The sequence below is a fragment of the Conger conger genome, chromosome 4 (assembly GCF_963514075.1).
Source record: "Conger conger chromosome 4, fConCon1.1, whole genome shotgun sequence".
Classification (NCBI taxonomy): Eukaryota; Metazoa; Chordata; class Actinopteri; order Anguilliformes; family Congridae; genus Conger; species Conger conger.
In genome coordinates, this window is record NC_083763.1 from 65128308 (window position 1) to 65141858 (window position 13551).

The following is a 13551-nucleotide window of genomic DNA, read 5'->3' on the forward strand; positions in this document are numbered from 1 at the left end:
GAGTAAATAATGTATACGGTGGCAGCCATGTTACAAAACACGTAACTCTCAAACACCCCCTGAACGTGAGCTACCCCGTCAGAACCACTGAGACCCTCACTAAGGGATTTCTTTAGTAGACGTAAAATAAGCCTCTACTGCTATAGAAGCTGTTGTTCACCATGTTGAGACCCCATGCCATTAAAAACAGAGCTAATTATGTCTGTAGTAATGAAATGTCTGTAATAATGAAATGGTGGGGGGAACAAAGCCTTAGAAACAAAGAAGAAACACAGAGAGGCCGGAGACGGCCGTGCGGCGCAGACAGTAATGCATGGAGAATAAGTCGTTTACGATGCGCGTTTGCTGATGGAGGGGGAAACGCACAGGACGGATAGTCGATAACGCACTCCGGCCGTCTTCCCCAGGGAGCGCCGTGCGTCTCCACGTTCCGATGGCGCTCATTCGCAGTCAATTATGGAGCCCCGCACTGCGCCCCCTCCACAGTGTCGTCGACTGAAGAGTTCCACTGGGGCGACCGCCCCTGCCCCACGCATCCACAGCGTGACCTTGGAGCTATAAGGTCCTACTGTATCTGCACTCTGAGAGATATTCAGCTTCGAGGATACCAAAGTGAATGGGCTCAATGCAGATACAACCTTTCAACCTTTCAAATGTGCACATTTTTTCATACTTTTCAACAATATTTATGTGTGAAATTTTACACCTATTCTTAGTGCCCTATCAACAACATATTTATGACACTAACTCATTTTTTTCCCTAAATCTCAGTTAGAACCTAATAATTCTCAGGTCTCCACATGCAGACAAAAATGCCAGGTGATACTGTGAGAAGAAGGATTCATGTGCACGCACTGCACTCAAAAGAAAGCACAAACCACCCCTTGTGGGGAGAGAAAAGAAGCCAAAAGGAAACGTATATCATCATTTGTGAACACACTATGTTATACTGTACATTAGAAACATAGGGCTTCCTGCCAAATGCATGCAGCTTAATTTAGGTTGCCTACTGTTTAGGTAGCCTATGGATATTTCATGGATTAAATATACTTGTGTCATGGATTTTTATATGCCATGTATTACACAATCTGAAGAGCAAGTGAGAAGAAGCGGCATTAGCGGGAGTGAATCAAGGCTTTTGACCCACTAGATCACCACAAATTACAGTCTTGGTGCTGAAGGCTGATGGCACCGCTCTGACAAGATGCTGTAAGTGGGACAACCCAAAGGCAAAGGAAGCATATCCACTCATTGTCACTAGCCGGCCTCATATACAGTATATGGATCAGGAGAGACACTGTTTATACAACATGCTACGAGGACTGCCCTGCCGATAAGAGCGGTATAAAGTGCAGCGACAGGGAGGCACCAGATCTCTGCAATGATAATCGCCTTTTATAGGGGAAAACAAAGTGTCTTCCACTTCCTGCTCATTGATCCACTACTGCAGTTGCTGTATAGTCTCACATACTGTCTGAAGGGGCATTCTAGCAAAAATGACCCTTCTATTACACTAAAGCCTTTATATCCTCTAAGATAACGTACATATTCAATATGACATCACAAAAAAAGTTGATTAAGAGCTAATATCATCAAGTTTAAATATCTTCACTGATTGATCTATGATCTATATACAGCAGGATATTTCAATAGTAAAGGCAATGCAGGACTTATAAAAGTGGCTATAAGACACATGGAAAGAACACAAGAATGCCTGCACAATATGGATGGACACAGAGGGTGAGGATTCTACAGGATATCTGGAGCCAGGCCTTTTGTTTCATATACGATACAGTATTAGTTCAAAAATCTAATCTCTGCCCACAATTAATTTTCCGTTGATTGGTACTTTTGGTATAAATTGCAAATGTCCTTGCAAATAGTGATGCAAGTACAAAATGGTTAAAACCATTGCTAAATACAAAGAAAAAAAGAAATACTGTATTGTAGAGAAAGTACATTAACAAAATGTAAATTTTGTTCTCACGTATAATGTAATCCATGTAGACCACCTGGCTACTACTGTACCTTATAATGGCCAAGTCTGCCATTCTATTAAAAAAAATGTTGTGATTAATTTTTTAATTTACACTGATGCTTTGCATGTATTCTGCATTCTGTATGCAGTAGCTTCCCCCAAGTTGGCATTCTATTCACCCAGCATTCTTAATCAATAAAGTAATTACAATTTATGAATCACAACAGGGTTATTATAGCTGTGTTTTCGCATGAAAAAATGATCTATTACTGCCAATAACCATCATGGCTATGGCTAGCACTTTACATCCCAAACGTGCAAGCATTCATTTTTAATGAAGGGTCATGAACAGGTACAGTAGCAGAGTATTAAAAGTCACTTAAAATTTACAACACAGTAATGCACTTTATTCATCTTTATTTATTAATCGTTTCTCTTTAACTGGATAGGTCAACTTTACACTCATTACCTCCTAAACTGGGCTGACCTTGGGGTGTAGGTGATAGAATGCAAGGGTTTACATACACATCATGTAGACAATTTGAGATCTGAAATTTCTAATTTGTCTGGGACGCACAGAGGTGAAAACCCTTACCCTGCATAATAGCTGTGGTGAGATTGCTACTGCTCACAACGGACTCAAAGCCTCATCCATCTCATTGCTCAAAGGGCCTCCATCTGCGTTACACAAGAAGCATACGAATGCGTAATGATGAGCGCCGGCTATTCAGCCCATCTATCCTCATCGTGTACTGCGCCAGTGAACCAGAGAGCATCCGGCACTGCGTCAAGCCTGGCCTTCAATACCCACAGGGCCACCGATACTTGAGGAACTACATTTCCCAGAACACCCAGCAAGCTGTTCCACATTAGCTGTTCCACTCTACCACAAATTACATGTAATCATTGGTTGCTAAATCACAGTAAGCAGATGTATGTGCCTGTTGATGCACATCAAAAAAAAAAAATACAGTAAAGGAACTGATCAAGCCAGCTGATAGTACAGACAAGGTTACAGACAGGTCAACAGATGGCAGAGATAAGCTATGTCCCCAAAATTGAGAAACACTTGGGAGTTGTTAAAAAGGTTGTAAAGCACTGCCCAAGCTAAAAGTTGCACAACACAGTGCAACTCAATAGCAAAGCAAGGTTAAGACCTACCCATACAATTCCCACCTGAACCATGCAAAATGAGATGGGGCAGTTAGCATTCTGTTGTGTTGTACCATTCCTAGTGCCTGAATTCCTTTTCCAGATCAGTGGACCTGCAGATGGATGCCTCACCAGACACAGTTTTGCTGTGCCAGCAGAGTTGCGGGACATGGTGAAAGGCTCTTACTGCACACAATCGTGACAGTAGCTCAGTTTCATTCTGCTGTTTCTCACCATTTATGTTTCATCCAGTTCCATTTGGTTTGAACAGCAAATTTAAAAAATATATATCAGGGAACATGATAACCTCTAAGTGATTCTCCATGACTCTCCATGCGCACATTTTTGTATCCAATGGAACTGCACACGATGATCACATGGCTATGTTATAAGGACCGCCGTGCCCTTCACAAAACTGTGAAAGGAAACCAACCATCACATGAGTTTGCAAACAAACTCGGATCCAGACCAAAGCAAATTTCCTAGGCGTGAGAAAGTTTTTCTGTAACAAACTCGCATTGCTTCCAAACAGCTTATACTTCTCAGTGAATAAAAATACATAAAATACCTGTCAATGAATGCAAATGTTCTCTTCTTTTTCCATCACTTATCCCAATATACCTCTGAAACCCCATCATAAAACAATACACTTACATCATGCGTCATCAGTGTGATCGTGATAATCATCTCCATCATAATCGCTCGTGTGGCTCTTGAGATCGAGCAGCAGCACGGCACATGAGCAGGACCTGCTTAATAGTATTTGGGCATCATTCCGTTCATATTCATAACCATCCCTAAACTCAGACACACAATTCAAAATGAAAAAGGTTCAAGCAAATGCCAGAGGACCCAGCCGCACCTGTGGTCCCACTTTGGAATGTATGTACAGAACATGCACATCCATACAGTTAGCAGATGCCCTTATCCGGAGTGATTTGGAAAAGTATATACAGAAAGGATGGGTATATATTTGCGTTTACAGTTAAAACACCACAGACAGCAATCCATGACACTAAAACCTTTCAGATTTAAGTCGTTTTCCTTGTATATTTGTTTGCTAAATGAGCCATTTGCTCAATCTACAGTATAATTGTATTTTGTCCCATTAATTACAGAAAGGCATTCTAATTACAGCACTTCAAGGAAAAGGAACAATCTGTTTCTACATGGCAATTAGGAGTGAGTGGTACCAGTTGTTTGCGCATGTGGGGTTAGGTTCTGGGGGAGGGCGATCGACTGCGATCCCGCCCCTTCGTCCGAGCTGCCAGCTCCAGCTTTCCTCATCCTGTCACTCAAACAGGCGAACCCTGGAGCCATCGTGTCACACTGGGACAGCACTGGCTCAGGATTCCGCATTACCGCACACACACCGCACACTCACAGACACTGTTACTCTGAGCGGAGAGCCGCCAAGTCAGTGGCATGAATGGCGTGGAGCAAACATCTAGGGAAGTAATCTTCCCCAAAAAAAGATTTAAAAAAAGCTTTATTGAAAAGGGTGCAAATATTATTTTAATTGTTTGTGCAATCCATGCATCCTTTTGATCTGGGATAGAGTAATGTATTTTGAAAGATCTTATGGAAATGATTTTATACCTACACTTCAGTTTAGCCTGCAAATGGACAGAGGTTAATCTTGTGATTACATATTTATGCAGATAGAACTTTCACTTGGAAGGGGGTGGGCAGTGGGCAGTGGGTAGGTGTTTGAAACATTAAGCCTGCATGCATCTTGGTGTTTCACTTCAGCAATGAGTCTACACCTATTTTCATACGCCTATGGTCTACGCCGATGGAAAAAGTAAACCTCATAGCAAATGCATCAATGTGAGGGCTTATATGACAGTACAGTTATATCACAAGATGGTTTGTGGTTTAATACAACACTCGGGCCTCACTGTGCTATTTTAAGGTTATCCACAGCAGATAGCGACACTAGTGAGAACATATTCCACTTTCTTTAAAAAAAAACTGTTTTATCTGATGTTACACTGCTTCTCTGTGTAGTCATAGTTTCCGGCAATACATAAAGTAGACACATTTCAGCAACTGGCGAGGAGTTTCAAATGCAACACATCATGGAGTAACAACTTCACAAAGAAAGAAAGACATATTACAAATATAGGACAGATATTTACTCCCTGGGGGTGTGAAATGGCAAGGCGTGGAGAAAAGAAAGTTATTACTCTTTAAAAGGACTGTAGAATATCCTCAAGGCAGGATTTCAACTTTTCCCCAGCACTGAGAGTGATTTACTATGACAAATCTGACACCAGGTCACTTTCATTGCTTTTACTGGTCAAATAAAATGCCAGACTAAAATTAATAATAATGTCCACCATTAAGTGCATAGCCTATACAGTAACATTGTCATTTCATTTCATTTCATTTCACGCACACACACACACGCACACACACACACATACCTGTGTGTTTGTTTAAAGCAAAATGCCTGTACACACAGTAAAATGGAGGCAATTTAACCAAGTCAAAATGCAACATTCAGAATGAAAACCCTGACGAAGCAACACACAGTATATTTCATGGAATATAACTAAGACTATAGGACTCAGAGTGGCACATCTGTAGTATCACAGCATCTCTTAATGAAAAATGAATTGTGTCCATTTTGGAGTGTACCACTAACCCTTGTTATCTTCAAACTGAATTATGTATGCACAGTCCCAAAGATAGGGATGCATTTTATGTACCAGTGGGTGGGATAAAACATAAACTACAGGGAAAGAGTATAGTGAATACACTCTATCTATACCATATACATAGACTGTACTGTAAGCCCTTAGGGCATGCCCTATGCCAATACAAATCTAATAGCATTCACTTACAATAGAGCTGAGAGTTCATCTTCAGTAAATTCAAATTGTGCCTGACACAACAATGTGTGTCCAACTCTACAACCCCTAGCATAGTCATATTTAATGCTAACAGCGGTACTTGTTAATGTAAAGCATTGTGTCATATCGTCAGCATTGGAGTGGCAGATTGGTAAGCGTCAGGTCCTGCCATGACAAGCGCTCTCTCCAGCAAATGCACAGCTTCAGGGCTCGTAAGCATCGTACCATCCGTCCTCCTGCACAGTGAGCATGTTAGCAGAGATGCGCTATGCAGTGATCAGCAGATATAGCATGAGTCTGTTGTGCTGAAACCTTTTCTTGGTTGAAATAAACCATACTGTGAGAAGCACTGCTAATAAAGCTCACTGTCCATATTGCAGCGGCACGCAGAGGTATGCAAATGGCTGCAGACCTCAGCTGGGACTGCCTGATGGAGCTATATTCCAAGGACAGAAAATAAAATGAGTGGATGAATGCAACATCTTCCCACCTGATGTCCCATGAGGGAGAATATTTTTCAGCATTTCCTTTATGCACACAAAGCCATGACCTTTCTGTTTGCTTCTCAGAAACAAACAGAAAAAATAATATATATATATATATATATATATATATATATATATATATATATATATATATATATATAATGTTAAAAACCGCGGTGGTCCCAACTGCAGCGGAGGACTTTAATCTCGACAATCCCAAGATCTCAAAACCAATGGGCGCGTGACAAGCTTCAACTGGCCTGTCTTGTCGGCTTAATGCTGATTTTCACAGCACAGCAAAGTCAGCCTTGCTGTTAAAGATTCAAATCAGTGACCTGCATTTCTTTATTTGATTGACATGCATCTCTTACAAAGAATCAAGTATAAAATATTAAACATGCTGAGGTCTCTTTTACAAATAGCCAACTATACACTCACTGAGCACTTAATTTGGTATTTATAACATTTATTTTGACTTATTAAGTCTTCTGCTGTAGCCTATTCACTTAGAGGTATGACGCGTTGTGTGCTCAGAGATGCTCTTCTGTATATCACTGTTGTAATATCTGGTTATTTGTGTAACTGTCGCCTTCCTGTCAGCTTTGACCAGTTTGGCCCTTCTCCTCCGACCTCTCTATTTTACAACATGTTTATACCCACAGAACTGTTACTCACTGGATGCTTTTTTAGTTTTTTTTGCACTATTCTCTGCAAACTCTACAGACTGTTGTGTGTGGAAATCCCGGGAGATCAGCAGTTTCAGAGATACTCAGACCACCCTGTCTGGCACCAACAATCATTCCGCAGTCAAAGTCACTTAGATCACATTTCTTCTCCATTCTGATATTTGGTCTGAAGAACAGCTGAATCTCTTGACCATGTCTGCATGCTTTTATGCATATAGTTGCAGCCACACGATTGGCTGATTAAATATTTGCATTAATAAGCTGGTGTACAGGTGTACCTAATAAAGTGTTCACTGAATGTAGGTTGTTAGGTTGTTAGGTTGTTGTCTCCTAAAATGAACATTATATCAAGGTCATTCATACCACTAGTTTTCCACAAATATGGTTGCAGTATTTTTGTGCATATTCATCAAGTGTACCAATTAGTCTGGAGCCCACTGTACTTTCTAAGCAAGTACCCAACTTGAGCTGTGGATATGTATAAACGTAATGGTATAATTATATCCATTTCACCAAGCAAGGTTGTGAAAGTGTAAGGTTTTTTCCCATTTAACTTTCTCCAAATAAGAGCGTTATGGGATTTTACACTTTTCCGTTTAGCATCTTCACTTCCTAAGAAGCAAATCCCCCCCCCCCCCCCCCAAAAGTTAATTTTCGGTCTTCTTTTAAGCCAGACATTTTCATAGTACAAAGTTCCCATCAGGAGCAGCCCTAAAACTGGAACTACCTTAATGCCTCATCTCCTAAAGGCGCATACGATCTTGTGTGTGCTCTGCCTACATCTCCACAGTTTGCTTTAAAGAAAATAATCATATGCTAATTCTGTATGCCTGAGCCGCTGCAGGCTAACCCAACTCTAATTGATTAAATGACAGCACACTTCAGCATTACATATATTCAATCCATATCATTAAGTGCATGATTGCATTGTAGCATGCACTCTACACTCTAATTGTAATAACATGAAGAAGTCACAAGGCCCAGCTGTGTTACATACAGTCCAGTGGAGAGGGTTTGCTCAATATCTGGCTGTGAATACCCTTTACTCATCCATACACTGAGAGCCGTGACTGCTTCTCCCTTGGTGTCTTGGTTTTTGCGATTAAGGTCAAAGAAAACAAAATCCATATGACACTGGCAATATAAGGAGAGCCAATGACTGCTTGCTGTGAGACAGAAGCTCAAAAGACAGTGTGTGTTTTGAAGATCACAGGGTAGATTCAGGGAGGATGACTTTCCCTGTTATATTATTGGGCATGTCTTCGGGTTGATGATTCCATGAGCTTTTGTTGCTGGAGGATTTGCCAAAACAGGTTTATGGATTATAACTGAAGGAATGGGTGACAGTGGGATAAAATTAATGCAGCATGGAAATGACATGTATAATAACATAACTGCATGACATATATTACAGGAAAAAAAGAAAAGAAAAGACGCATGTAATTGCAAATATTCAACATGCTCTCAATCAGAATAAAGTAGACTTTGACCTAGGTAATTCCATTAAAATTCTGTTTGATCTGAGAGTCGTGCTACGGTTATTGAGGAAAATGCCTCCGGTTTAGACAGATGTATAGCCCTACCTTTCAGGAACATACTGAGTGCCGATCATAATCAGCCGAAAATAATGCCGAGTGCTCTTCAGCGTGGTTCAATAAACGCTTAATGTTGCATTTAGATTGAATACACAGCTGCATCAACATCACCTGGAAGCAGTGCACTCTGGGCTTGGCTGCTCCACGCTCCATGAAAGACTGGAGCTGGTGCTAACCCATTTGTAGGGTATTCATGTAGGCAGGCAATACAGAACGATTAGTGAAGCTTCAGCACACTTATGCAGAGCAGGAGCAGAAATGCACAACCATACCGGAGAGAGAAAGGGACAAAACGTGTGTTCAGTGTTAAATCAACTTAGACAGAGTTAATTTTACTCTGATTGAGTGGGTTTGATCCCTGTTGGACTCTAGCTGAACATTTCAATGTGCTTTTATATAAATATAGTATAGAATATTAATTGCAGCCACCAAGATTTTAAGGGAATTTTTATTTCTTTTTTTATATTTGAGAAATAATAAACCTTATTTGGTAAGAAAGTAAATGAACATAATGAAATGCTTTACATATTTCTGCGAAAAAGGACACTTGCTCCTTCTAACCTGGGATTAATACAACAGCACAATGACCTTGGAGCAGCACAGTACCTGTACTGTAAGTGTGCACAGGCAGCTGTCACACTCACATGCACACACACACACACACGCTCACACACACACACACACACACACTCACACACACTCACACACACACACACACACACACACACACACACACACACACACAGTATTACAAGTGTCGTACATGGAGCATAACGTATATGCCATGTTCTGAATTCCATTCCACTTCCAGGTGTTTTCTAATTCACAGCAGCCTGGAGTGCACTGCAGATGAACAGTCCAAGACATTCATCTCTCTAACAAGCTGTGTAACATTACACTGCACTATTTCTGGGTCTAGCTATACAGAAAGAAAAATTATCAACAAGTTACCTCATGTGCAACTGTAAAGGCAGAAAGATAGGAAGGACTGCAGGGTAACATCCCATACACTGCACAACAGGATTTCTCCAGACGTTTTATCATGCCTGCCTTCTCTGCACAAGTTTAAAAATCCATCCATCACTAATGGTTTCCTAGCACATACCTACAGCAGCTGCAGTGTAAACTTAAGGGATGTTTCCCTTCCTCAGAGACCATATTTGTTAAAGAAATGCATGTATGCCTTGGGCCTTAGTTGGTAAAATGCTGTTATAAAAAATATTTTTATACAGCACTCAGAAATTCAGCAATGAAACCCTCTAAGAAATGTGAACTGTATGATAAGAATTTCAACAGATTCCAATGGGTGTCTCATAATGATATTTCACACTTTATACATATACAGTAATGGACACGTAATTGGACCTGTTACATACCAATGTGCAATGATGCGTGTGATAAAACATGTATCATACTGAAGCCTTCTTCAGTGGAATGTGCTGAGCACCTGACAACTGGCCATTAATAAGAATGGCAGAATGGCTATAACCAGCCACTGCGTTCAGTGCAGCCATTTGAAGTGAAGATTGTGCTGTACAAACAATATTCTTTCAGCACCGGGCCAGCAAATGGGCTCTTGAGAAATACCTCCTTTTAATTAAATAACTAATTATAGGCAGCACATGACACCCAGTTCTAGAAATTATACTGAACAACATATCCCACATAGACTGAAATCAGGTCTATACCAATACAGTGGAATCATTAGAATATAGCCGCAGTGAGTAATACAATTTCCTCAAAGACGTATCACTTGTACCATGGTTCCTGGGGCACATGTTGAAGGAAGCCATTTGTAACTCACTTTGTGATGTCTCCTCAGGTTTAAGGGTCAACCCATCCTTCCTTCTCATCAATCAATCCCGAGGAACTGCATTGCTCTGCGGAGCGTGGTGGTGGGCCCAAGCCCAGCTTCACAGCCACGGGGCAGGAGAGCACCAAGGCTGACACACCAGCGCATCACTGCACACTCTCACGGGGGCACACGGGGACCATATGAATGCTAGTTAACCCCGTGCGCTCCTGCGGTGTGGGAGGAGGCTAGAGAGCCTGGGGCAGGCCCAGACACACCCCAGGAGGAAATACACAACTCTACGGATTTACACCCCGGATCCTGGTGCTATGAGAGATCCACACTACCCACTGCAACAACATTCTGCTAAGAAGGAATTCTGCGAAAAGTGTTTGGAAATTACCTTAAAGGTAAATAGACCACTAAATGAACAACAGTCAACTGCCTGGGAATATGCCTGTGAAGTGTTCTACACAAACTATATTTCTATAAACTCTGCTCATTATACCACAGTTGAATTGAAATGCAACACAGCTTGTTGACTGTTGACAGCACATTGCTATTTTTCAGTGCTAAAATACAGAAAATAATTTCTATGAGAAAATAATAGTATTTACTGAAATTTGTTATAAACAGCAAAGTTAAAAAGCACATTTGGCTTGTATCAAAGAAAGAAAAGAAAAAAAAATGTCACATTCATAATGGTGAATATTGAGCAAATATATGAACAGCAAAACATCCATCATGCATATTAGGCCTGTGTCCGTTAATTACAACTGCTAAATAGTTATTTTCATTCAAAATACTATATACCCTGTCAGTTTCATTTCCTAAGCCAATGTGTGGGAAGACATTTTGTTACAATCTAAACACATATTGTATGGACAGACTTAAATTAATGTTGAATATCAAATGTGTGCATACATATTAATAAAAGTATTTTAAAATATTATGAGTTCATATGCGCCTCCATACATTTAATTAATGTGGTAGTTAATTGACCAAAATTATATTAAAATTAGAATTGTCGTGAGTCTGAAAAACAGCTTTATCATGGCTGGAGGTTCATAGAACCAAGGGCTTGCTGAACCATGAAAAAGCTACTTAGGAACGGTGATTCAGTTTTAATCCTAAACAAATTTGTATAAAATTAAAATGATGGTTTATCATTAATGATAGAACAGTGACTGTTCAGCAACACTAAATAATATGTTGGTAAGGGCTTTTTGGTGTAGGGCCACACACTGAATGTAATGGCCATGAGAAATGTAAGGTCATGAGAAATTTGATCATTTACCAAACTGTGGAAGTGCAGATTATCTGCATGAATAAACAGAAGCAATCTTGTGGTTTTTAAGACTGTAAGGCTGTAATGATAGTCACTTTGCCAAATAATACTCTATTGATGTTTTCCCTTTATTGCAAATACTGTTATGATGGAATGTATATGTATATATATTTTAAAAAATTTTTTTTTTTTTTTTTACCATATATTCACCGCCCTATTCGTGCCAAGTGTAGGCCCTACTTGAATTTTGCGTTTCTTTGGATTCATAATTTCGTTATACCCGTCAAATGCGTAGTAGACTAATATGCGTAGTATTACTAATGCGCACAGTAAACTTTAAAAACAGTTCTCAGATGTTGATGTCCAGTTTTGTTGAAGAAACTCGACACGAAGCACTACTTTGTATAGCTATTAAGCTCCCCAGAGAATTCGGGTGCACACACGGCATACTCAACGGATAATTAGGCTATACAACATTTGCATCTACGTTTATCAAAAACATAATGTTTTAAAGCTGTGGTACAGCTATTGCTAAAACATACGAGGCACATGGTAGCCCCACCATCAATGCCAGGTGCTGCAATCACTTAGTTGTGACTGTTTATTAACTGCGAGCTGTCAGTACACGGGGAAAGTGAACGCTCCAATAGTTCCCTACTGTCAGCGTGAGTAGCTACACCATTAATATAATCAAAAATAAGAATGATTCTTACCTCCATATCTGACCAAGCTGCAGGATGTGAATGATTGACTGCAGGAGCCAAATGCAGAAGGAGCAGGACGCCGACCTTTTCTTGTTAGTCCGGTTTGCGGTGCTGCTGTTGCTGCTGTTAGTTGTGATGTTGCTCTTGCTGGCGGTGGAAGCCTGTCTCTGGGGTGTGGAAGGGTGGGCACCCACATCCCCATGTGAGGCAGAACCGCTTATGAGCTTCCCGTCCATGTGAGAGCAACTGGCGGCACCAGTGGCACTCGAGCCCTCATCGGTGCTGAAATCGTGAACGAACCATCTAAAACTGAAAACCTGTACCGAAAACGAACCAAGCACCACAAAAAACAACGTGAGCCCGAACCACCAGTACTCGCGCCGGAGGTAATAGTCGACGGAGAGCCAAACATCTGTGCCCACATCGGCAAAATATACTGCAACTGCGGCGAGGATCCAAAGACAGTCCCACACCGAGTAGTTCTGCTGCTCCCTTCCTAGGCGAAGACACGTCGAAGAGGAGCCGCAGCAGCGCGGCTCCGCATGCACAAAGTCCCCCTCACCCGTCCCCAAGTCCGGCTGTGATCCTGGGGCGAGCCCCTGTACTGAGCCCGAGTGGTCGGAATTTTGCAAGGGAGTAAATGCCACATCGCTCTTTTTCATTTTCAACACCCCATCCGATTTAGCGGCCATTATACTAACCCTCCCTTTATCTAACCGACACCGTTTTTCCCCTTCTCCTTCCTTTCTCTCCTCCTCCTTTCTCTTTCTGACTCTATGTACCAGCGAGCAGATACTGGGATGGGCGAGCTCTTCTTCCGCCAGCTGCAGCGCCGCCTCTTCATAACAAAGCAACACTTCCTTTCGGCAGCAGGTATGAACCAAATGCTCTCCCATGGCACACATTCAGACTATGACATCATTGCTTTGGAACTCTTCTTCTGTCACTTATCACACTTATCCTCGCCTTCCTCTGCTGCAGTGTAGGCGGCACGTACTTATTGTATTATCGGT

General features: G+C 41.2%; 1 protein-coding gene across 3 annotated transcripts in view; it reads right to left on the reverse strand.

Annotated features, from left to right (window-relative positions):
- Positions 1-13230, reverse strand: part of LOC133127404 (XK-related protein 4-like) — a 60082-nt gene extending 46852 nt beyond the window's left edge. For all 3 annotated transcript variants that reach the window (XM_061240268.1, XM_061240269.1, XM_061240270.1), the window contains exon 1: positions 12548-13230. In XM_061240268.1, the coding sequence (XP_061096252.1) occupies positions 12548-13230 (683 nt within the window). The remainder of the gene's footprint in view (positions 1-12547) is intronic.
- Between the last annotated feature and the right edge of the window lie 321 nt (positions 13231-13551).